The 27,502-nt window shown below is 38.6% G+C and overlaps 1 protein-coding gene across 6 annotated transcripts in view; it reads right to left on the bottom strand.

Annotated features, from left to right (window-relative positions):
• Window positions 1-343: 343 nt before the first annotated feature.
• The window catches only part of LOC132816785 (fibroblast growth factor 9), a 59,285-nt gene continuing 32,126 nt past the window's right edge, over window positions 344-27,502 (bottom strand). For 3 of the 6 annotated variants that reach the window (XM_060826723.1, XM_060826725.1, XM_060826724.1), the window contains exons 3-4: window positions 17,000-17,103; window positions 344-1,344 (exon numbers count right to left, since the gene is read on the bottom strand). In XM_060826723.1, the coding sequence (XP_060682706.1) occupies window positions 1,099-1,344; window positions 17,000-17,103 (350 nt within the window). In that variant the 3' untranslated portion in view covers window positions 344-1,098. Of the gene's footprint in view, window positions 1,345-5,197; window positions 5,361-13,718; window positions 13,801-16,999; window positions 17,104-27,502 lie in introns of those variants that run through there. The other 3 variants (XM_060826728.1, XM_060826727.1, XM_060826726.1) reach the window with 3 other exon arrangements.

Genomic DNA, 27,502 nt, shown 5'->3' with positions numbered 1-27,502 from the left:
AGATATTTTACTACCAAAATCCATTGTAAAATTGTAGTCTTTTAGTAATAAATTATACAACAGCAACAGTTAAGGATGTCTTACTTTTGAGATGCAGAATAAGCCAGATACCCAGTATTAACATAGAACTGTAAAACTGCATTTGATAGAACTGGATATGAAAGAGACAAGGTCATTTCCAAAGACCCAACTTTATCTTTAATCCAGGAGGGTGAAGGGTGGAGAAGAGGAAGAAAGCCATAAAACAAGCAGTCAGAAGAGTGATACTCAATATAATGAGTGGTGTTCATAGTGTTACAATAATTTGGGCACAAAAGAGATTGTCACTTTCAGAACAGAGGGGTTACTGGAATCCTTTTATATCCATGCACCTTTACATTAACTCACATGAACTTACCACAGGTTCATAGTGGCCACTGGCATTTTTACACTTACAAAGCCTAAAGCTTCCGAAATGCCTATCTGGCCTGTACATATTTCATTAAAAATAAACTCTATATAATAAATAAATATATAAAATAAATATAATGTTGCCTTTGGAATTTCTATAAATAAATTTAACTTTTCTGTTTTTTTTTTACTAAGAGGTCTTTGCTTAAAGCCCTATGGGGTAGTACCATTGATCTGGTAGATGAATTGTCTTTTTTTAAATCATTTTTAAAGTACGATTGCGTCCTCCATGCCATTATAAATGCAGCGTGGGCTTGAGCATGTCACCAGCCAGTATCCTGATGAATCAAAGTATGGCAGCTATGCTGATACATAACGAAATAGAACTGATCAAAAAAATTTAAAGCGTGTCCCATCTTGGAGCATGCATCAGGCCAGCTTTCTCCTCGGCATTTCATTACATTCCTCCCTCTTACACATTTATTTTTTTTTCAACCAAGCAAGTGGGCACAGGCTCACCTCTGGGAGGACAAACTGTAAGTGCAGAACAAAATCAGCGTGTCCCATCCAAGCCTCCATACACAATGCATGCGACAAAGTTTGGCAACAGTAGAGCTGATGTGATGGCACAGCTAATCATTTAGAACCCACCACATGAACCAATATAGTGGTTGCTTTTCAGTGGTCCAAACTTAAGGATTGTCTTCATCAACTTTGGCTTAACACACCCTTGTATAATTCAGGTACTTTGTCAGGGTCCACTGGTCTCGGTAAAAAATGTGTGAATTTTTGGTGCCTTTTAGTCCTAGTCCCTTCCCTTGGGGTTCCATCTTTGTTTAATGCGACAAAGTACCGTCTTCCAGTGTCCGCATGCTTATATACATTTGATGAATAGGTATTGTACCAGTTTTCCTCAAACTGTTCCCGGAAGACACACTCTGCAGTCAACTTCTCCTGCAAGAAATCGGAATCAAAATATTATTTCTGAAACTGTTAAGTTTAAAAATAATTGAATCAAACATTGTTTACAATTAGTACACATTAACTAGATGGATTAATGTAGATTGTTCAAGTACATTCCCAGGATGGTGACTTGGGGACATGGATTGCTCACTCATTATAGAACCCTCCAGATTTTCACTTTATTGAAATAAAGTTGATCAAATTTGATGGGTCCTACAGTGTGCGGGGAATTCATTCTGTCAGGTTATCGCACAAATGAGAAAGGTAAACTAAATGCCTTAATCTATAAGTAAAAAAAGATTCAGCTCGTACTGTTGTGCCAGAAACAAATTTTACATTCAAATATATTCTCCAAAATGGCACCTTCTAACTACTTCAGACAACAGAAACAAGCTAAAGAAGCACTATGCTTTAGTTTACTTTGATTTATTTACAGATTGTATAGTCCAGCTGCTCTTGCCTCTTTCCATAGAGAGTGAAGTGATGGATAACATCATAAGCGTGCTTCTCTCACGCTCTCTCTCTCTTTCTGGGCAGCGTATGTTATAACATTATGCTGAAGCTGAATGAGAACATGATACTGCAAATTGTTAAATTGTTTAGCCTAGTCACAGTGAAAATAGAAGACAAGGCAATGTAATATTTAAATTACTAGCAGTGGAATCATTATATTATTAAATTTTTACTTCCTATAGTGCTAATTAAGTAAATATAAACATTTTACCTTGAGGGAAAATGGATACCTTAACAAAATAACTTGCACTTGAAGGTCAATTATTATGAAAGGAATATATCCATCAACAGTGTCCACCATTTTATTCATCTGTATATTCATTGAACTGTCTTTTTCAGATCTAAGGTGGAAATTGTAGCTCAAGCACGCACAAAGTCAAAATCTCTACTGTAATATTAATGATCATCACATTCTACAGAGCAGAAAAACAATTGCCATCATAGCCCTGCTCTCCAAGGACATCTAAAAAATGTCCAGTTCCTTACTGGACTCAGATAATGTTCTAAATCAAGTATTAGGCTCCATGATTATGCTAATAAGTGTCAGTGACTGTGTTAGTATTCCTCAGGGAAACTAGGCTCCTATAACTTAGCATCAATCATATTTATTTTCATATGGATGAGATTTAATAAGCAGTACAGAAAAGTAAATAAAAAAGAAATTAGCAAATTCACAAAAGGGTGGAGCAGTCTTTATTTTTTAATACTTCTGACACTTAGAAATGTAGCCTCTGAATTGTAATGAATTACATAATGAATTACATCTATTGTAAAAGATTACATACATGGGCTTTTTCTTACAACGTAGAGGAATTGATAAGTGAAAAAGTATTACAGGGCTTGGAATTTAATACACTCCCTGAGGTACATTTAGAGGTGGAAACCATTTGATTGGACTAGAAAGTGCTGGATAGAAATCCCATCACCTTCCTGTCTCTTCACCAATTGAGTCTGGGGTGACCAGACTCATAGTTGTCCTTATGTGATGAATGCCCACTTAAGGAGTTCATTCTGTAGCCACTTATTCAACAGTTACAATGGGACAGCCATCACATGGAGAGCAACAAAAGCCCAAAAACCTTGGTTGTGTTTGCTTATGGAATTGGGAGAACAAGCTTTTGCATTGTTGGGTTGTTATGTACTCAATGCCTGATTGAGAGATACCCCTCAGGGGGTGGGGGTGGCACTACTGCCACCTACAGCCTTTTCTTATTATACCACTGACTAACCAGCCAGTCAGCCCTTCCCCATAACCCCAATCCCATCACACATTCACTCATCTGTTGCCTGGGTCACCGTCCGATTTTGGGAATCTAGTGGGTACATTGCTGGCAGTTACCACTGCTTTCTCCATTGTGCTGCTTCCCATGCAAAACTGTTGGCTTCTGATTGGCCAGCAGGTCACAGGAGCTGGGATTTCGAGAAAGACTGCTGGCTACTCTAATACTGAGGGCCTTCCGCAAAGGAGGCAATGTGGGCCTTTTACTCGTTCTTCACCTGGCAGGGGAGATCCCATCACCTGGGTTAACACTTGCTGGCACAAGGTGAGATAGTCATTTTTAGAAGGTGCATTATATAATATAATATGGTAGAGTCTGCAGATCGCATGGTGAATTTACCAGCCATCCCAAAGCGGATCAATTTGAGCAGAAGCAAGTCATCTTTGACCCCAAGCGAATACTGAAGGGAGATTAATCATGTTACTTCAGAATAATCATTCTGTTGCTAAGGTAGATCTGTGTTTCTCTCTTGCCTGCCTCCAGGAAACCAAATTGCCCCTGTTGAGACAGGAAACTGGAGGCAGCCTGGAAAAGTTTCTGTTGGTTTCCTGCCAATGCACTTAACAAGACTGTTAGTGAGCCTAATGGGCTGGTCACGTTGTGATGAAGGCAGCCCTGTTGGACAACAATCCACCTCCCCTTAAAATAGCTGGCACCAGAAATAGGATATTTGGCTTTGCTGGTATTTGTGGGCCTAGAAAATCTTGCACATTATGAATTAAAAGGGAACTGAAGGCTGCTGTTAATAACTAGTACTCCACAGTGAAGAGCACAATGAAATGTTCAAAACCTCACCTCTCAGACCTGTCAGGTCCTCACACTTATATCTGTATTATAGGTGTCACAGTTGGAACCCCACTTCCTAACTTTCGGTAATTAAATCATGATTCATCAGCTTTTTAATTTAGGATCTGACAAGAAGGGAGAGGAATACTGATGTCTGGAGCCAAATGGTGTTAATTTCACAACTGCTACTTGAGAGCTTATGTCAAACAAAAGTGGGTTCATTAATTGTGTTATTGATGACAAGGAATTCTTAGAGATGGGTTACAATTAGAATTTGATAATGGAGGAGATCTAGACTGGGGGTTGACAGCAGGAAATCCCCAAACAACTGAGGAGGTATCGGAAAACACCAAAATGGTACAGCACAATTCAACTTGTTAGAAAGATGCTGTATTTCTAAATATATGTTTTTTTATTTGCTGTAAAGAAATGAATGTGTGTCAGAACATATTTGCTGGTATGTATTGTTTTGATCTAAAGATATTCCTGACGTGCTTTGTTCAACTAGATTTATAAGCAGTAAATGTTTTTTGCAAGCCAATTACATCACACATAATTTCTTGTTTGGGACTCTTCACCATCTTTGTGCAATTCTGACAGTCCTTGCCGAATCTCATTTCTTAAAAGCAATCAATAGCAGGGGTGACGGGAACTAATGCTCTCTGTTATAATGACATGTTTCAAGCCACAAATAATGAAAATTTGCATTAGTCAGCCTTGATATCACAATACAGTTCCATTCTCGTGCAATCTCGCATTATAAGAAAATCGCACAATAGCCACGCCACTTAAACTAATGAGGTGGAATCACGTCATAGCCAATATAGGTAAGGAAAGTTTGCATTCTACAAATAATGTTCTAAAGGCAATTCACACCACTTGAAGAAACATGTATTATAGCAGTACTAGTAAGTAATAAAAATAACTCAAAATACAGCAGCCTGAAGATTCACAGATAAATTCTGTACCTCATATAAAATGAAACTACGTCCTGACTCAATAACCTATGCTGAGTTGTTTGGTGTCGGCCAATTCAACTGTAGAGTGCCTTAATTGATCATAACAGTCCAATGCTTGGAAGAGGACAAATCTGATAAGATACACACTCATGCAAATAACATATAGGCGAATTTGGAACAGAGACAGGATGGTGCATTGCTGCAGAGTTTTCTCAATAGTTCTATAGTCCTTAGTCCCAGGGGATGTGGGAATTTTCCACTCATCTTTCAGTGAAATCAAGCCAAACAGTGTAAATCATATTTTGGCCAGTTTTCTGAGTATTGCTGGCTCTTCTGAAGTTAAACTGGATATTTATGAGAATTCGTTCTTGATATTCAGCCTCCCCAGGTTCAGTTTCACACATTTCGAGCAGACATTTTAGCTGGCTGTACCTAGGCATGAAGGTCTGGTGTCTGTGGAGCCTCACCCCTAGAAAGAATCATTGTTTTAAGAAAAGGGAGAAAAATTGAGCCAAAAAAAATTATACCATGTATTTCACAGTAAAATGTTCATGATAGGCCTGTGTATTTGCTTATAAACCACATTTTTGCAGGTTTGAAACTATTATACATGTAATCCTGCAAAATTAAATAGAACAGCCCAAACTTTGTAGAGCTTCAATTACAAAGAATACTTGAAAACCTCAAAATTGAACGACTGAGGAAGAGCACAGCCCAAGAAAAGAATGGATTTTCAAATTTTAAATGAAATATCTTACAGAGGTGTAGAAATACAAAAACGATACATCTGGAATACTGCATTAAATAACGAGAGTAAGGCAAAGACTATATTGGGTCATATTAGAATAAGGCAAATTGATGCCAAGTAGTTCTTTAGCACAAAGAGTGACTCATAGATGGAATGAACATCCACATTGAAAAATGAAGATGAACACTTTACAAGCATTGAGGAAATCATGGAATCCAACAATGACTCAGTCTAGATGTGCAGGTTGGCAGGTTCCATACACCATCTAGATCTTCATTTATTGGTTCCATGCAAGAATTTTATGGATGGGCAAGATAAGAAGAACCAAATAAGCTCTGTATCTCTATATATATGTAACTTAGTAAGACATTCCAGAAATATCTGAAATTCTTCCAACCAATGCTATAGTATATTCCTCCAACTGCATGAATCCAAATCAATGTTCATAACTATACCCTACTTGTTCTGAAGAAAAAATTCTTATTAGATCAGTTACATTATGTAATGTGTAGCTTTTGCTCAGCTTATTCATTCATTCTTTGCCATCTCAGCATATCCCTGGAGAGGATTGTTCTTGATTAACTGATTTGTTTTTCTGCTTCATTGTAAAACAGAGGTCAAGTGCTGTGTATTTGCTTGTAGCTCTACAGGAAACATGAGACTAATTTAAATCCAGTTTTTGTACTCTCTGCAGGGAACTGAATCACATGACAAGTGGCATGGAAGAAATTCTCACTGGAAATATACATCTCAGTTTTAATGGAATCACAATCTGCTGGATTTCTGTATTGGAAAAAAACATTTCAAGCAAATATGAACTAATTTATTCATGTAATATATACTTGCATGCTTGTTATTGGAAACAAAACACACCGAAATGGAAACAGAAAATGCATGTTTTAATTGGCTTATTATATCTGAAAAACCATCAAAAAAGTGAGAAACAACAGGATATCAGACAGCAAAAGTTCACCTAATTAGTTTCTGTGGTGTTTTCCTGCAGAGAAGTTAATTCACAACCTAATACCTGGATAAAGTAGTGAGATTAATTTTAATATTTTAACACTTCATACCATCAATGGTGTCAATACATTCACAATATTCTTTGTTTCAACGATAAAGTATAGGTTCAGCCTATTCTATTTCATACTTGAAGGTTGTTAGTCATTGCGCAGCATCTCACACAAATGTCTACTTTCATGAGTGAACTCAATCTCAAAAGTGTGTCTCAATGGGTTAGTCAACTCGAATTATGATAGTCAAATCCAAGTATAATCCCCCCAAACATTCACTCATATATATATTTTATATATATATATAAATATATATAACATATATATATATATTCTGATGGGAGTTGAGTAAACAGCAATCAGGAATCCTAGCTGACTTTATTTTGAATTCCAATGATAATTTCAGCACCAAAATGCAATCACAGTTGAGATCAATAGAAATGTGTTTACAAATGTGGGTTCATTGTAGTTATCAACACCAAGCCATACAGTGTATTACTTACAATAATATTTTTCAGTATAATGTTTATTTATGAATTTTTTATTCAATATTTATCTATTAAAGGTTTTGTTTCAAAAAAGTCCATTGTTTAAACGTGACTTGGTGTCTCTTTCTTTGTATGTTTGTGTATTAATGCTAATGTGTGTTACTTCCAAAGTGCAATTTACGGTAATGTTATGTTTTGAATGTCATTATATTAAAAACAAACATTTGAAATTGTAATTCATTGAAATTGTAATGTCTGTGTTTATGTGCTACGGCAAATGTATTACCATAAAAAGTAGTGGTGTGCATTCAATCAGTAAAATGTCACTCTGTACAAAGAGCACTAATCTATTTGGCTTTTTGTTATTGTTAATGTTGTTCTATTAATTAAAAATCCAGATTGCAAGCAGCAGCAGGAACCTATTTTATCCTATTTGTAATTCATGCTTTTGATGTAATGTGCGTAAGATTCCAGAAGGTGGCATTTATTTAGTGGGGTTTCAGGATGTGATCTGCTTCATTTGATCATCATGTATTATAGTAATATACACAGATTAGATGCAGTATTACACAGCAGAAGGCTCTAAGTAGCAACACCCCTGAGGCAAACAAACCACTGTCTTCAATCAATTATTCCCATAATGTAAACCCCATTTAAAAGCATGTGAACTCATCCAGAGAGAACATGACTTATATTGTAAAAGTGCACATGAACAAAAGTCATAACCCAATTTCAACAACAAAAGTTGTTTTAGGAGATTGTGTGCTAATGCACAGACCCATGTTTTCCAGACCCCATCACCCATTGGGATAACTGTGACAACAGTCAGTATTTTGGGTAAAATTGATTGTATTTTGTCTGCTAATGAAAGGAATCCTAAGTTTTCATGATAAATGTTGCTTCTATAGCTAAATCTAAAACTAGATGCATATTTCGCAAAGAAAAGACTCAACAATAGCACATCCTCGCATAAGTCTTGGAGCATTTGCAGGTATAAAGAAGACTTAGATTACCCACTCAGTAGAAAATATTGACTTTTTTTCTCAATCTGCTGTTTCATTTGTCGACTGCCATTCATCATCCCAATCACACTTTGCATCACTTGGATGTCTCCCTTTTTAATACTCCATGTTCAAAGCTGCTGCTGGGGTTTAACGTAATTTATTCTCTTGCAATGCACAGAGTCACTGCAAATAAAAATATAAGCTCACTCTCCATAACTAGTTATAAACTACACTATAAATGAAAATTTGCCAAGTGAAGAAATTAGGTAATTGCAATCTCTGAAGATAAATAAATACACGATACAAGTGAGAAACAATTGTAATTCAAAGATGTATTCAACAGTCTGGGACCCATCTACATCTGCAGGTATTACAAACCTCTTTCAATGTTTTTAAAATTAAGAGGGGCATAGATAGGGTGAATAGCCAAGGTCTTTTCCCCTGGGGAGTGGAATCCAAAACTAAACACTATAGGTTTAAGGCAAGAGGAGAAAGAGTTTTCATGCAGAGGGTGGTGCATGTATGAAATGAATTGCTAGAGGAGGTGGTGGAGACTGGTACAATGACGACATTGAAAAGACATCTGGATGGGTTTATAAATATGAAGGTTGGAGAGGGTTATGGGCCATATGTTGGCAAATGGGACTAGATTAATTTCAGATATCTGGTCAGCATGGATGAGTTGGACTGAAGGGGTCTGTACAGCTCTGTGACTCTATGACTCTGTATTTGCGTATACTTTACTCCCCTGTAGTTATTATTACTCTGCTCAATTCAAATGGACAGGTTAAATTTGAAAGCATTTGTACCTCATCAAGGAATTATGCTTTCACTCAGAATTGGGAAATCAATGCTTAAAATGAAATAAGTTAAAAGGTGCAGGATTTTCATGGAATTGAAGGGGCTCTATGGAAGGATAAAAATGGGGGCCGGACCTGATTCCGAGATTCCCTGCACTATTCCTAGCAACCTCAGTTTCTCCCTTACAGGATATAGGTATGGGCTGCTGGTGGTTAGCTCTACTGCAGGGATAAACAGTCATGTCATGGCCTCCACAGTTTCTGTGGAGATGAGCCAGCATTTAATGGACTCACTGTTCATGGTCCCCATCTCTGGTGAGACAGCTCCCATTATCACCCCACACCCTGCCTTTACTTGCACATTGTCCCAATATGGGTGTACTGAACTGGGAATTCTCCAAACTCCCAGTACAATCACAAAGATGAAAATCCAGTCCAAACTCTTCAGAAATATTTTCAGGCATCTGACTATCCACTTTAAATAAATTGTTCCAATGCTGAACACCCACAAAAGGCAGAATTCTATGGTTGTTTTTGCAAAGTGCAAGTCACTTTGATCTTACCGCAGTGATTTTCACCATGGGGCCATATCTTACCAAACTCACCATGTTAATTGACAGTTCGGCCCTTATGGTGAGTATCACATCCGACTTCTGCCCCATCTTGCTACAGGAGCAACTCACCACTCACCGGAGATCTCTGCTTTGACTGGCAGCATCTTTAAAAGGTCGTTGCACACCCAAATAAATGTGGTCAATCCATTGTTGCCCTACAGTTACTGACATTGACCCTGGACATGACAGACACCCAGCTTGTGGGCAGGGTTCTTGAGGCCCTGTTGGATGGGGTAGTGTGGAGACAAGACTTTCTCCTCCACCGGCCTGGCAGTGGAAGCCACGACATCAGACCATGCCAGCCTGGTCTGAGGTTGCCAGCTCAGGTTAGAGCAACAATCAGAAGGGATGCCCAGATGATATGAAAGATGGTGGGATGGTAAATAAGCTGGATGCAGGATGATGTATTAGCTGGGTTAATCCGTGACAAATGGAATTTAATCCAGATAAGGGTGAGGTGATGCACTCGGGCAGGGCAAATAAGGTGAGGAAATATGTGCAGAACAGCAGGATCCTGGGAAGCACTGAGGATCAAAGAGGACTTTGGTGGGCATGTCAGGTAGGCAAAATGATCCTTGGAGCTTAACAGAAAAGGAGGTCATGCTGGAACTGTATAGAAAATAGCTGGTTGCACCACAGCTAGAGCATTATGCACAGTTCTGGAATCCACATTAAAGGAGAGGTGTGATAGTACAGGAAATAATGCAAAGGAGATTTACTAGGAGGTGGCCTGAGCTGAAGAATTTTATTTAGGAAGAAAAACTGCTCAGACTGTGGTTCGGTTTTCTTAGATCAGAGAAGAATGACGAGAGACAAGATTGAGATGCAAAGATTACAGGGTTGGATAAAAGGAGGAATCTTTTCGCCTTGGTGGGTGGATCAATAATCAGGAGCACAGATTTAAGACAGGAAGCATGAGGTTTAGAGTGGATAGGAGGGAAAGACTTTTCATCCAAAGAGTGGTGGGATCTGGAACTCACCACTGCCTGTGTGGTAATGGAAGCAGGACACCTCATAACATTTAAGAAATATTTAGTAATGCACTTGCAATGCCAGGGTAGACAAGGCTATGGGCCAAGAGCTAGAAAATGGAATTAGAATCGTTAATGCTTGTTATGCTTGTTTTGACAGACACAGACTCAATGGGCCAAAGGGCCTTAGAGCACCCTTAGTTTTATGCATTTCAATTAGTTGTGCCTTCAACCTCCTCTATTCAAAAGAAATAAAATAATCCTTTTTCGTAATTGACATTCTCCCAGAATCCTCCTAAATTCCGCCCATGCCCTCTAACACCTTTCCAAGAGTGGAGTGTTCAGAGCTGTCCAGAGTACTCCTGCTAGTGTTTTTATATAGTTCCACCATAACCTGTCAGCTCTTACATTCAGTGTCTCAGCTAAATAAAGACAACCTGACCAGTTTACCTTCATGCTTTTGTAGAATGTGGGTATTATTGGTCAATGATTGTACATCTAGTACATTGCAAAGTGCATTTTTTTACTCACTGATAGGAATCACTGGCTGGCCAGTAGTCATTTTCCTTTCCTAGCTGATCTTGAGAAGGTGATATTGAGCTGTCTTCTTGAACTGCCTCAGTCCATGTGCTGTAGGTAGACCCATAATGCCATTAGACAGGGAAGTTCCTGGATTTCGCACCAGTGACACTGAAGGAATGGTGATATATTTCCAGTGATATATTTCCAAATCAGGATGGTAGTGGTTTGGAGGAGAACTTTCATGTGGTAATGTTCTCTTATATTCGTTGTATTTGTCTTCAGGATGGAAGTGATCGTGGGTTTGGAAGATGAAATCTAAACATATTTACTGAACTTCTGCAGTGGATCTTGGAAATAGTACACACTCTGCTATTGAGCATTGGTGGTGGAGGGAGTGGATGTGGTGCCAATCAAGCAGGCTGTTTTGTGCTAGATGGTGTTAAGCTTCTTGAGTGTTCTTGGAACTGTACTCATGGGAAGGCAAGTGGGGAGCATTCCATCACACTCCTGACTTGTGCCTTGTAGATCGTGGACAGGAGGTAAGTTACTCGCTGCAGTCCTCCGAGCTTCTGACCTGCTCTTGTAGCCATTGTATCTACGTGGTCAGTCCGCTTGAGCTTCTGGTAAATGGTTAAGTTCAATTACATTGCCGTGGATCTTGTGTCCCATGATCCTGACCAAGCAAGGATGGTAGGTTATCTTCCCTGAGGAACTAGATGAGTTTTCTAACGATCAATGATTGACTGATCATGAAAGGTCAAGATTAAAGTGGTGCTGGAAATGCACAGCAGGTCAGGCAGCACCCAAGGAGCAGGAAAATCGGTGTTTCAGGCAGAAACCCTTCATTAGGAATGAGGCCTCTTTCCTGATGAAGGGTTCCTGCCTGAAACACCGATTTTCCTGCTCCTCAGATACTTCCTGACCTGCTGTGCATTTCCAGCACCACTTTAATCTTGATTCTAATCTCCAGCATCTGCTGTCCTCACTTTCGCCTAGTTGATCATGAAAGGTCACTATTACTAAGGCTAGGTTTATATTCTAGAATTCTTCTTTGAATTTTAAAATCCATCAGCTGTCAAGTTGGGATTTGCATTCTTCACCCCTGAGCATTAGTTTAGTTTGCTTGGCTAATAGGCCAGTGACATCACCACTACGCCTCTACCCAAATTGTACACCCCATTGCCTTGCTAGCCTTTCCCAAATGCAGACTTCTCTAGTTTGAATTATTTCTGACTTCCCTTAACAGCGCAAAAAAAAGCTTAAAAATCTGTCCTGGGTATTAATCAATTTTCAAAGACATTCAACTCTTTAATACCTCCTGTTTTATTAGATTATGTCTAATAGCTCCTCCTTCTCCCTGACTGAAGTATCTGTGTGGTTCTTTTATCTCTCTTGGTATTTCTTCACAGATCATGATTTTAGAAAGGTTGTTGGCTACTCCAGCCGATCAGTGATCAGCAGATTCTGCTGCACTAGACAAGTAAAGGTGTAGGCACTACTTGGGACAACTGGGTCTTCCCTTCTCCACCAATGTTTCTTCTGTGTTGATTCTTCGCTTGATCGCAAAGTTGTCTATAGCCCTCTTGATATGTCATCTCCAAGCATTCTGACCTATGGCCTGCAGTTCTCCCTGGGACACAGGGAGGGGCTCCTTCAGAGAATACATAAAACCCCCTCATTCTGTTTACCAGTGATCAGTTCTCTGTACAACACAGACTTGAGCAGACAGCTGTCAGCCATCTGGAAAAATGTGATCTGCCCTTTGTTGGTGGGTGGCCTTGATGCTGGAAATGTTGAGTGTTTCCTGGACTTCAAAGGTTGCAATGTGGCCTTACCATCTTGAGGATGCTGTGAGGTAGTACTTGATTGAAATACGTTGAAAGGTGGGCACACAGTACCGGACCCATGGCTCAATGACATACCGAAGGGTGATGAGGACTAGGCTTTTTGAACTTTGATTTAGTTTGTGCTATAAGACTGCGGTTGCTCCATACTTTATTGTAGGATCAGATGAATGTATTGCTTGCTTTAGAAAGCATATTGTCGACTTCCTTATCTATAATAGCATCAGACAAGACGATGCTCCACAAATAGAAATGTATGACGTCTTTAGATAATTCATTACAGTTCCCTTGAGGATGCTTATCTATATTCTTTTTGGATGCAGCCTGATGCAGATCTTCAGTTTTCTTTAAACTTTCGAGTTTTAGCACAAAAAGTTGTGCTGCCAGGAGAAAATGTTTCCATATATTGCAGATCTGACTGCCTGTGGGCCAGGAGAGCACAGTCATTAGTGAAAGGAGGCACATGGATGAGTTTTTCTTGGGTTTTCAGATGAACCTGAAGATGCCAGAGGTTGAAGAGGCCTCCATTATTCCTGAAGCATGTTCCTGAACACTTCCTTAAAGAAGAGGAACAAGGTTGGGGCCATCACACTTCCCTGCTCACATCACTGGAGATTTCAGAAGGTGCTTAAGAAGTCACTGGTTTACCTGACTTGTCCATTCTGGTTTCCATTAAAATGCTACATCCTGACCAGGTACATGATCCAAATTATTTAAGTATTTTCCAAAGACCACTGTCTGTTTAATGTCAGATACATTCTTGAGAGATATGAAAGTGACTTAAAGTCTTTGTTCGCATCACTTTTCCCGTGTTTGTCTGAGTACAATCAAGGATAGGGCTGTCTGGGACCCACAACAGAACATGTGGGCAAGAGAAAGAAGTTGAGCTATGGTAGACATTCAGTCTAAAAGAGAATAGGTGGGGGAGCCAGAAACAAAACAAGAGATGCACTGTTAGGTTGTCATGCAGGAATCAGTTGGTAGGTGGTACCTGAAATGGAACAGGTACAATTAGACACTGGGGTTATCTGTGGTCTGAGGGTCATGAAACTAAGATTTCTGAGAACTGGACCCTAACAACATTTCAGAAGGGAAAGACATATGGGACAGAGGCTAGTTAAAGTGGGGTTATGGGGTGAAGAATAAGGCTGAGATCTTGACATTTGGCATCGAGTCTTGGAAGACTCAGGAAACAAACACAGCAATCTAATTCATTTGGAGATGCCGGTGTTGGACTGGAGTGTACAAAGTTAAAAATCACACAACACCAGGTTATAGTCCAACAGGTTTAATTGGAAGCACACTAGCTTTCGGAGCGCCGCTCCTTCATCAGGCTAACAACAACCTAAGCTTTTGACATAGTCATGATGTTCTGAAAGAACTTGTAATTCTGAGAGGATTTGAAGGATTGGACAAGAAGAACCACTACATTTGGGAAGCTAGGAATATTTTGAGAATGCAAGCGTACAGAACATCATCATATTGGCAAGTATGGACAAATAAGGTCTGCATTGACATATCAAAATTGGTCTTATATTAAAAATACTAGACAAAAATAATTTAATCTCTCTCTCTCTGTCTCTTCCACATATACAGATAAATGGAGAGCATTCATTAGAAGGCTGTAGTTGTAGAAAGGAAACAGAATAAAAATGGGTTGGAGACATAAATATTACATATATCCATTATTTGGAAATGCCAGTGTTCGACTGGGATGTACAAAGTTAAAAATCACATGACACCAGGTTAGAGTCCAACAGGTTTAACTGGAAGCAGGAGCAGCGCTCCGAAAGCTAGTGCTTCCAATTAAACCTGTTGGACTATAACCTGGTGTTGTGTGATTTTTAACTTTATATATCCACTCATAGTGAAGTATCTGGTGCTACGGTTGAGAAATCAGCAGTTTACATCTCATGTCAAGTTAAGGACCTCAAAACAGAAATAAAATTATTAAAATAGCTGAGTGTTTTTTAGGAAAGAAAAGTTTGTAAATTATGCTTAAGTAAACCAAAACGAGGCAAAAGAAAGGATGGGATAAATGAAGAATTTAAAAACCCAAATGGGGAATATTTTACAAATCAATTAACCTCACCAAAGCAATTAATTAAGGATTCATAAGTTGTGAATGACAATCAAATAGATTGGGGAAATCAAGGGCTTTCAATCAAAGAATGTCTTGAAACATTTCAAGTTAAAGCACTAGAACTCTAGAATCAAGGATTTCTGAGTTTAAAATCCCTAAGCAAGAAGACAGTCTCTAATGATACATAAAGAACCAGTACTGGAAAGGAGGAAAAGGTGGAGAAAATGATGACAAGGATTACAGTTAAACATGACAGAACTAATTATCAAGAATGCACTGAGAATAAGCAAAGGGAATGTGTCATGGCAGCTGACTGGAAGTTTGGAAAATGTTCTGAGGGATTTCTTTGGTTAATTTTAAAGATCATAAAATTATTTTGAGAAATCAGGTAAATTTTGCATCTTCATGTGGATGTAAACTGAACATCTCGTGAAGTTGGTGAGTAAGGTATTCTGCCAGGTTACCGTTCCAGTGGCAAAGAAGAAAATTATCCCTACTGTGCTGTTCTTTCAGTGTACCTCATGCCCTTCAGATCCACATCAGATGCAAAACTACTAAGTATGGAAGTTATGTCTGCATAACCTTTATATTTATTGATTGATAAAGCTCCCAGTTGAATAAAACATGTTTTACAACCATGACACTCCTTTCTTCTGGGATTTGTACTTCGGGTGCAGTTATCATTAAGTTCTAAAACCAGAGGAGCCATAAGGAGCAGTCATTGTGGTTTTAGAAGCAATATGTCATGCATCACAAATTCAGTGGAATTCTTTGGGGAGGTAACTAAATTAGTGGACAGGAGCTATTCCAAAGACATAATTACTTATATTTTCAAAAGATAAAGTTCTGTCTCTTAGACTTTTAAAGACGATAAAGGGGACATGGAATTAATGGGACATTAGTTAGCTGTTTGAAAATTAGCTTAGCGATAGAAAGCAAAAGCTGATGATAAATGAACCTGGGTCAACTTGACAACCAGTGGTAACTGGAGTTAAAGATTATTTTACAAGATTCAAAAAGGATTTGAGTAAATAAGTTAAATGGGCGAAGGTAAGATATAATTGGAGTTAACAAAAACAGAGTGAAATTAGAAACATGACAACTTCATGAATAACCATTAACAAAAGTGGAAGAAAGAGAAATATCTGATTATTGATAGCCACCAAAAGAAACTAAACTGTTATCAAGTACTTGGATATACTTTGTTTAATGTAATACACTTGTGTTTGTTTAAACTTGTCTGATTTCTTGACAAACTGGAATTTTGAACATTGTATGCAATCAGTGAAGACTGAATAATGCATGATTGCCTTTGGGGTCACACAGTAATTTCATTTTTCATCATCATGAAGGCTTCACCTGTAGTTGGTCTTTTGGTTCCCTCAGTAGATTAAGTAAATTAGGAAGTTCCCATGAGAAGTCGAATTATTAATTGGGAAGGGACAGATTTCACCGGCCAAATGATATTTTCTTATTGCATTCCATTCTAGCAGATCACGCTTTAATGAAATTATGTTAACAATGTAAGAAATGCTGAGCTATTTGCAAGTTGTAGAAACACGATGTAACAACAAAAAGTGTAGCAGAATTACACATTAGCAACAAAAGAAAGCAAAGAACAGCAATGAGAAAGTAATGTACTTTTGATTTAAAGTCGCAGTCTGTAGGTCAATAAAATGAGACACTAAAGCTTTTGTTGGTCCACAAAGGTTGGCATACATTATAAACTAAACCATGGATCATTTTGAAATACAGCCTAGATAGGCTCACAAAAAGGATACAGTGTCTTTAATGTGACAATGTAGCCTTGAAACTGTTTGCTTTGCATGTGGTTTTGGAAAAAAGAACTTTAACTTATGTTCACATTATGTTCCCATGTTGGTTGTTTATAATTAAACACTTATTAATTTCTTTGAAATGGACAAGTAACCAAAGTTATTAAACACAATTAAATAAAACTCACTACCTGTTGCCATAGTGAAATGCATTGAAAACTACCGAAAACACAAATTTGGACTTACCGACCCATATAGCTCTCCCTTCTCATTCATTCCGAGGTAGAGTCCACTGTCTACACCACGAATGCTGACCAGGCCGACTGCTATACTAATGAATTCCAGTATACCTAGTGATAATGACAATAATAATCACAAACAAGTTTTTGGTTTATTGCACATTATACACAAATGTGCAGTATTAAACTCCTTTGTAAAAATGTAGAATATAAGAACTCCTCAGATTATTTAGAATCATTTTGTTAATAAAACATGTAACACTCTTCCTAATCAATCGGGATAACATATAGGGCAAAAATAATTAGAGAATCAATAATATATTGTTTGAAATCCTGAGACAGTCATCAGCTCTTTAATACATTCTGCATAGAATATTCTGGCACCATGTGCAAAGAAATAGATGCTTCAAAATATTTTACAAAGGGCAGGTATCTAGAGGAAAGCAAAGAAGACGGGAGGTAATGGCCTAGTGATATTATTGCTCGACAATCGTTCCAGAAACTCAGCTAACTTCCTGAAGGAATCAGGTTCAAATTCCAGGCAGGGCAAATGGTGGAATTTGCTTTCAAACAAACATCTGGAATTAAGAATCTAATTGAAACCACTGCCAATTGTCAGGAAAAAGACATCTAGAATACTGAGGCCTGGAGAGAGTGGATGTGGAGATTTTCCACTAGTAGGAGTGAAGGACTACCCTTTAGAACTGAGATAAGGAGGAGATTCTTCAGTCACAGGGTGGTGCATTTGTGGAACTCATTGCCACAGGAGGAGGTGGAGGCTAAGTCATCAAGTAAATATAAGATAGAGATAGGTATGTTCCTAATTAGTAGGGGGATCAAAGTTTACAGGTAGAAGCAGGAGAATGGAGTTGAGAAATATATCAGCCATTATCAAATGGACAAGCAAAATTAATGGGCTGAATGTCTCAGATCATAGGCAGAATGTGCACTAAAACATGGCACATCCCAAAAACTGAAGAATCAGTTCCTTTATTATTTCTGTCTACTTAATAGGGACAATGTTCTGACAGAGGAAATATTCTAAAAAGAAGGCACGGGAGGAAATGCTTCCCTGTAACCTGCCAAAGTTGGTCATTAACAGGACATTTGCTAATAGCTTCTTATATAAAGAGAAAGCCTGATGTAATTGCATGATGCATGAAAGGACTAGGATGAACTCTGCATATTTGATATGGTGTCTCACTGGTGGAGTTTTACAGGGACTGAAGAACTTAATGTGCTCCGAAAGGAAACACAGATTTAAAATGATGTCTTTAGGTCAGAAAGTAGGGATAAGTAGGCTGTCTTCAGTTTGACAATGATGTGCCCTAGAAATCTAAACCTGAAATTCTTCATGATTTCTACTTATGCATATTACGTGCTAACAATTTATGGGTTTAAGGATGCAAAGGTGTCAACTAAAATATAATGGGGTGAATGGTGAAAATGGATCACAGTAAACAAATACGGTATTAAGGATCAAGTCATCAAAAGCTGAGGTAAATGAATTATTGTGCAGGACTAGATCAACAGCAGTGCTGAGGTGGGAGAATGACCAAAGGAAATGAAATTTGATAACTGAATTGATGCAGGAGAAACAGCAGTGTGTAATGGTAATTTTCTCTAGTACAAGACTGATTGTCAATTTTTTTTTCAGAGAACCATATATTTGATTCAATATAAGTGATATTGTCATTCAAGGATATGCCTGAAATTTGCAAAGAGTAAGGAGTTTCAAAAAATTGGAAGGTAGGACGTTGCCTAATCATTTTCCTTTGAAGCATTTTGAGATGTTTTACTATACCTAAGGTTCCAAGTTAGCTGGGACGCATTGAAGATAAAGAATTGCTCAATGCATGGGCTAAGAAAAAGGAAGACGTTTTGGATGTTTTGGCAGGCAACGCTCAGGGACAATTTATGTGCAGTATCTGTTCAATCATCAAATTTTCCTTTCATTTTGCCATTCATCCACCTCAACACTGCTGCTCACCTCACACTAACCATAAATCAGTTGATCACCCTGCAGAAAATCTCAGTTAAGCTCATGAGCCTGAGCCTGAGCTTCTGATCACCTGTTATTTAAATATTTGTTACTTCCCCAAACTGAACTTTCTGTTCTTGTTCTCAGACACTACGCCAATGATGCTCAAGGTAAGATTAGCAAACAGCACAACATATTTCAATTAGACATTTCACAGCATTCCAGACTCAATATTGTATTCAACAATTGTAGATCATAACCTCTGTCCTTTTCCTTAGACACCAGCTGTAGGTGCTCATTCTGCCTTGCCAGTTACGCCTTCTCCAAATAAATCTCATTTTCTTTTACCTCTCCAGTTTTTCTATTTTTTTTCAAACATCCCTACAGACAAGAAGAGACCATTCGGCCCACTGAGTCCCCACCAACCCTTCAATGAACATCCCACCCAGATCCACCCCTCCCCTCTGCCCCAGTATTTATTATGACCCACTCCACCTAACTTGCACATTTTTGGACTGTGGGAGGAAGCTGGAGTACCCAGGAGAAACCCACGCACACGCGGGGGAAGGTGCAAACTCCACACATACAGATAGATAGTCACCCAAGGCTGGAATCAAAGCCAGATCCCTGGTGCTTTGAAGCAGCAGTGCTGTTTGCTGAGCCATGTGCCGCCCCTGCTCTTTGATGTCTTAGAATGTTGTCCCTATTGATAATCTCTCATGCCTTCTACCTAATTGCAGATTTACCCATTTAGTCTTTTCTCCACTCCCAATTTTTCTGCTTTGCTTAAAAGTTCTTTAATCACTAAGCACTTCCAGTTGTGATGAAGGCACTGATTTTATCTCCCTTTCTGCTAATGCTGGCAGATCTGCTAAGCTTCCACAGCATTTTCTGCTTTTTTACATTGAAAATATGCTTCATTGGATTACAGACCCCGCACCTAATTTCCATTCAAGATCTAACTAACATTAAACACCAGGTCCCTGTACAGGCAGTATGAAGCAAAGAAGAACATTAAAGGCATTATATTAATAGAATTTGATATTGAAATACAGATGTTGTTGAACTTTAAACAACACAATAGTATTCTTATAGCGTATTTACAATAATGAAGCATCCCAAGACACTTGACTGTAGTATTATAAAGTAAAATTTGACACTGAACCACATAAGCCAATGTTACAGTAAATGGGTAAAAGCTTGGTCAAAAAGGTAGGTTTTAAGGAGAGTTTTAAAGGAGGAATTAAAGAAAGGGAGAAATGCTTAACAAGGGAATTACAGAATATTGGGCAAAGCCATCTGAAGGTACAGTCAACATTGATGAATAACTAAGTTCAGTGATGATCAAGGGGCTGGTTGAGTAAAGATACCTTTAAGAATTATGGAGCTGGAGAAGATTTCTTAAATAAATGAGTGAAGCCATGAAGTGAAATGAGACGGAGAATGTTAAAATCAAGACTGTGCTTGATGGTGACATATAGATTGCTGAGGAAAGGTTGGATGGATGTATGATACTCGCATTTGAAGGATATGAGTGGAATATGTTTGGATAGCCTCAACTTTGCAGAGGGTATAATGTGGGAGGTTGGACAGCAGTACATTGGAATAGTCAAGCCTTGGAGTAAAAAGGCATGGATGAGAGTTTGAGCAGCAGATCAATTAAGTCAGGGGGACAGTAAGACAATGTCATGGAGCTGGAAATAGGCGTTCTTAGTGATGACATAGTTGTGCTATCTGAAGCTCAGCTTGGGTTAGATAAGACACACAGTTTGCAAATATCTGGCCCAATCTCTGACAGTTGCCAGGAAGAGGCTTGGAGTTGCAAACTAAGAAACAGATTTCATAGTAAAGACCCAAGGCAATATTTAATGTTTAATTAAGGTTTCTGCACATTGTGTTCTGGATGTTAATCAAGCAGTCTGATACTTTAACAAGGATAGAGAAGTCTGGAGAGGTGGCAGTGAAGTAGAGCTGGGTGCCTTCAGTGTCCATGTGAAAATCAGTACAAAGTCTCAAATGATGCTGTCAAGGTGCAAGTGAGGAGGGAACCAAAGCTAGATACTTGGGATCCACCTGAGCTACTATGTGGAAACAGGAAGACAATTCATTCCAAATGGGCACAATGAAATTATAAAGAGTGAAGCCAGATATGTACACTCCATGCAGGTGGACAATACTGGAAAGGTGTTGGAGATGAATGAATTAATACCAGCCGTGCAAGTCAAGGAGATGGTGAAATCCAAGCCCCCTGAGAGATTCAGAAGGATTTCATAGGTAAGACAAGCAGACATTTCATCGTAGCCAACTTTTAATAAAGTGTTTGAAATTCATTCATACTTTTAAAAAGCTACAACTTGCATGTGGAAAGTCAGAATAATGTTTAGACCTCAAACAAAACAGAATGTGAGTAATCCTGAGTCTGCATAAAGGGTGAACATCCAGTGCCTGGGCTGCTCCTGACACACTAACAACTGTTTCCCTAGCACATAGCAGACAAATAGAAAAGCAAGGGCGCATATGAGAATGTGAGGAATGGGACAAACAAAGATTATTTCACTATACGATTCTCTTTTTGTTTTTGAAAAGGTTGAGCCATTATGTGGTTAGAGGGAGGTGCGATTTCTGCTGTATGGTAGGGAAACACTTGTTAATATGTCAGGAGAGAGCCAGGCAAACGACTTCAGCAGCTGTAGGGGAGGACAATGATGTTGGTTCTTTCGTTTCATTTGTGTTTAAGTAAGCCAGTTTGGATAAAAAAATGGAGTAGTATTGAAACACAAATGTCATCACTAAGAAGAAAATTAAACAAAATTTTGTACACAAGCAGCCAACTTTTTTAAACTCAAAACAACAAAAATCAGAACTTTTCTTGACAATATATCAACTTGTTTCTTAAGACAGGCAACAATGAAACTGCAGCTCTGGAAATAATCAGTGTTACTGCAAAAAACCTTACATAAAGCTTTCTAGTGTTCATTTGTCCTTTTCCCACTTCAAGTGCAGTCTAGGGCAAACAACACTGAAGCCATGAAAAGAATTCAGAAATGATGCTGAACAAAGGCTAAAAGTTAGGATCCAAGTTTACTTGTTCTGAAGAAGATCTATATTTGACTTGAAACATCAACTCTGTTTCTCTCTCCACAAATGCTGCCTGACCTGCTGAGTTTCTCCAGCATTTTCTCTTTTAATTTTAGATTTCTAACATCCACAGTACTCTGCAGTTATTTGAGTCTTCAACTTTTCCGTGTGTAGCATCTATTTTCTCAGGTGCTATGTGGTTAGGAAATGTAAGAAAATTCACTCTTATCAACGGTGGAAATAAGGCTTGAGGCCAAGATAAAATTATTCTCTTTAAAACCTAATATTTTGCTTTCATACATGTTGATCTCTGGTGGCAATGCTCACAGGCAGTCCAAGATCTGCTCAACAGAGTGGAAAGAAGAGTGTGGCAGCACTAGAGAGGCAGGCATTGTTGAATGTAGAATGAAATAGAGTGGAATGAAGATTTTTCATATCAAAACCACTGTACCCTCAGAGAAACTGGAAAACTGTCAATGAGAAAGTATTCCAATGCTGCTTATTGCATTTCCACCCGCAACACCACACACACACACACACACACACAAAAATAGTCAAAACCTCTAGATATTGTGTAATAAATAGTAATTGCTCCTTTCATACAAATGACTACACACCAGACTTTAGGATAAGTTCAGAGATAGAAGAGATTCATGGTTGAAGTCCTGCATTGCTGGCAGTAGAGTGGGATTCTGGGAATTTTAGGCCATTTATTTAGGTTTTCAAGCAATTGAGAATTTAAAATGATAGCCTACAGAATTTTCAACATGCATTTTCAGTAATTCATTGATTTTCCTTCTCCCTCTTCTCATCAATTAGTTTAAAATCTTAGTCAAGCAGATTAATGACCAAAGATGATTATTTGCTTTGTGATATTAATTGAGGAATAAATTTTGGCCAGGATTCCAAATAGCACTGGCATGCCTTTCTTTATCTCCTAGGTCCACCTCAGAGTGCAGAAGGGGCCTCAGTGTAACATTTCACCCATTTGAATGAATACAGGATGAAACTCCTCGAACAACGTAGTACTCCCAAAATACAGGAAGATGTGGATCCACAGCCATCTGATGATGGGCTTATGCTTGAAACATCGAATTCTCTATTCCTGAGATGCTGCCTGGCCTGCTGTGCTTTGACCAGCAACACATTTGCAGCTGTGATCTCCAGCATCTGCAGACCTCATTTTTTACCCACAGCCATCTGAGTCATGGGTGTACATGCTACACTTGCGCTATTTCCATAGTTTGCAAGAAAACAGAAACATTTTTTAAAACTCTCAGAAGTGTTATAAGTATTTAAAAGTTTATAACAATTTTTAGAAGTGTCATGTGTCATGGATGATTAGAGGTATGGTACCATTGTGGTTATTTTGTTCAATTAGTAATCTAGAGGCCAGGGACTGGAATTTCCTACCAAGGCACATGTCTCACATCAGGAAATTGCTAGGTCAAGTATATTTTTAAATTTGGAGAAGCAGTATGAGACGGAATCATGCCCACCAAGTCCTAGGTGGCAGCAGGACAGGTGAATGCCAAAGTTAACAGTGATTTACAATTGTTGAGTATTACAACTCAAATAAACTTGTCAAATCACATTAACTTCGTCTAATCTTATCAAAAATTCATAGGAGCACTGTTAAGTCATTCTGAATAGTATATTTTAGCATAGTCCCAATGACTGTTATAAAACTGACAGGCCTGTAACACTCAGTTTAACCTCTACCACTTTTCTTGATTAGTGGTGTTACATTTATTAACACAGAATCTGCTAGAAACAGTCCAGGATCTCGGGAATTTTGGAAAATCAAATTTTGGAATATCTATTTTCTCTGCAGCGAAATCTATTGGAACCTAAAATGTAGGTCATCAGGTGCTGGGGATTTGTCAGACTTTATTCCCATAAGTTTCTCCAATACATTTTCTCCGCTGATATTAAGTACCTTAATTTTCTTTCTCTTGTTGGCCGCAGGTTATTTGCTTTTTCGGGAGGTAATTTATGACTTCACTATGAATTTGAAAAGAAAATATCTTTCAATGTCTCTGCCATTTGCTCATTCCCCTCTCCCACTTTCTAAGTGACCTTCCTTCTCAAGTACATTTATTTTAATCTTGTTCTTTCTACATAGCAATAAAAGCTCCTGCAATCTGTTTTTGTATTCCTGACCAATTGTTTTTTTCACTTCCTTTTTCATTATCCATACAGTGGCTTTTTGCTACTTTCTAAAACATTCCCAACAGCCAGGATTACTATTATTCCTTGCAACATTGTAAACCTCTAATCCAATACTATGTTTAACCTCCTTCATAAGCCATGGATGGACCTTTCTTGCTGAATTTTTGTTTTGTTAATGGATGTGTTTTTGTTTCCCACTGTTTATACACACCATACCTATTAGTCTATTTACCCAAACAACTTTAGCTAATTTTCCCCTTGTCCTATTAAATCTGCTTTGTTTCCTTAAAGATTTTGTCTCTGACTATGAAATGTCAGTTTAAAACTTAACATGGAATTTGACGATATTATGATCATTATTGCCCCATGGGCATTTTAATATGCGATTACTAATTAACCGAGACTCATTGCTCAATGATGGATATAAGATAGCTTTATCCCTAGTTGATTCCACACCATATTGCTGCAGGAAACTGTCACAAAGGTATTCTTCAAATTTATCTTCCAGATCACTTTTGATAATTTGCTTGGTCCAATCCAAATGAAGGTAAAATTAACTACAATTATTACTTTGCTTTTGTTACAAGTTGCAATAATGTTTTGATAAATGTTCTGACCAATGTTATAGCTACTGTTAGGCACCTGTAAACTACTACTATCAACTTTTTCTGACTTTTACCAATTCTGACCTCTACCCAGACCAATCTTACTTCGCAAAATTATGAGTTAAGATCCTTTCTCACGAATGACCTTATATCGATCTTCTGTGTTAGTGTTCTCCCTCCTGCTTTTCCTGTCTACCTGACTTGTTGAAATATTGTGTATGCTGGAACATTTATTTCTAAAAACCTGTTCACTTTGTAACATTGTCTGTTATGGTGGTTAGATTTAAACTATTTGTTTGTTCCACTAGTTCGACTATCTTATTGTGGATGTTTCTCGCATTCAGATTTAAAGACTTTAATTTTGTTTTGGTATTACTATCCACTGTAAAGACATCAGAATTTAATGCAGTTTACCTTTGAACTGTCTGTCCTTTTCATGTTCCACTCTACTTCTCTTTAGCCACATTGCTACACTGCTTCACTCTCTTGACCATTCTGTTTGGATTTCTAATTCACACTTCCCCTGAACCCATTACTCATCTCTGTTAGTTTAAAGCCCTATCCACACACCTGGTTATATCATCTGTCAGGACAGGACATTGGTCCCAGTCCCATTTAAAAAGAATATAGAACAGTACAGTGCAATACAGGCCCTTCAGCCCTCGATGTTGTACCGACCTATGAGACCAATCTGAAGCCCACCTAACCTACACTATTCCATTCTCATCCATATGCCTATCCAATGACCACTTAAATGCCCTTCAAGTTGTTGAGTCTACTACTGTTGCAAGCAGTGCATTCCACACCCCTACTACTCTCTGAGTAAAGAAACTACCTCTGACATCTGTCCCATCATGCTAGCCATCACCATCCGAGGAAAAAGGCCCTCACTGTACAAATAATCTCTCTGATTATCTGATATGTCTCAATTAAGTCACCTCCTAAGCTTCTTCTCTCAGCCTTTCCTCATAAGACCTTTCCTCCATAACAGGCAACCCTAGTAGATCTCCTCTGAACCTTTTCCAAAGCTTCCACATCCTTCCTATAATATGGTGACTAGAACTATATGTAATACTCCAAGTGTGGCTGCACTTGAGTTTTATACAGCTGCAGCATGACCTCATGGTTCCGAAACTCAATCCCTCTACCAATAAAAGCTAACACACTGCAAGCCTTCTTAACAACCCTATCAACGTGGGTGGCAACTTTCAAGGATTTATGTACCTGGACATAGAGATCTCTCTGCTCATCTACAATACCAAGAATCTTACCATTAGCCCAGTTCTCTACATTCCTGTTACTCCTTCCAAAGTGAATCACCTCACACTTTTCTGCATTAAACTCCATTTGCCACCTCTCAGCCCAGCTCTGCAGCTTATCGGTGTCCCTCTGTAACCTACAACATCCTTTGCCACTATCTATATCTGCAAATTTATGATCCCATCCTTCAATGCGCTCATCCAGGTCATTTATAAAAATGGCAAACAACAGTGGACCCAAAATAGATCCTTGCGATACACCACTAGTAACTGAACTCCACTAGTAACTTAATGAACATTTAATTTTACAATCTCTCGGGATATTATTCTCCTAACCTCCAGCAATTACAACCTTAGCCAGTCCAACAGAGTCTTTCATAAATGAAGCAGAACCTCCCTACCTTTGCATTCAATTCCTTTACAATAAATTATACCATTTTTTTAGCTTTCCTAATTACTTGATGTACCTGCATGCTAGCACTTGTGATTCTCACACTAGGACACTCAGATCCCTCTGGAGTTCAGCTCTGCCATTCTCACCATTTAAATCATATGTTTCCTTCTCATTCTTCAAGTCAAAGTGGCCAGTTTCATATTTTTCACATTATATTCCATTTGCCAGATCTTTGCCTATTTACTTAACAGATGAACACTTAGCAAAACAGACACAGTTCCAACTATGCTGTTAATTTCAACGTGGACCATGTTAACTGGACCCTCCCCGCGAGATCAAAGCCTATTTCCTGCAACAAGGACATGAACTTATCCCTGGCACTGGGCAGCGATACAACTTTCAGAATCCACAGAGGGGCCTGCAGAGAATAGTATCTATTTAGAGTCATGGAGATGTACAGCACAGAATCAGACCCTTCAGTCCATCTTTCCATGCTGACCAGGTATGCAACATGAATCTAGTCCCATTTGCCAGCACTTGGCCATATCCGTCTAAACCCTTCCTATTCATATACCATACTGATGTCTTTTAAATGTTGTCATTGTACAGCTGGCAGCTCATTCCACACCTGCACCACCCACTACATGAAATGTTTGCCCCTTAGGTCCCTGTTAAACCTTTCCCCTTTCACCTTAAACCTATGCCCTCATCCTGGGAAAAAGATTGTGTCTATTTACCCTATCCATACCTCCCATGATTTTATAAACCTCTATAAGGTCACCCCTCAGCCTCCAATACTCCAGGGAAAACAGTCCCAGCCCATTCAGACTTCCTCTATATCTCAAACCCACCAACCTTGGCAACCATCCTTGTAAATCTTTTCTGAACCAGTATGTCTCTAGATATATTGCCCCTTATCATGGACGGCACAATGGCTCAGTGGTTCACACTGCTGCCTCACAGCACCAAGGACCTGGGTTCAATTTCAGCCTCAGGTGACTGTCTCTGTGGAGTTTGCATG

This window comes from Hemiscyllium ocellatum, chromosome 6, assembly GCF_020745735.1.
Source record: "Hemiscyllium ocellatum isolate sHemOce1 chromosome 6, sHemOce1.pat.X.cur, whole genome shotgun sequence".
Classification (NCBI taxonomy): Eukaryota; Metazoa; Chordata; class Chondrichthyes; order Orectolobiformes; family Hemiscylliidae; genus Hemiscyllium; species Hemiscyllium ocellatum.
The sequence above is the reverse complement of the archived record's forward strand: the minus strand, read 5'-3'. Positions and strand labels throughout refer to the sequence as shown.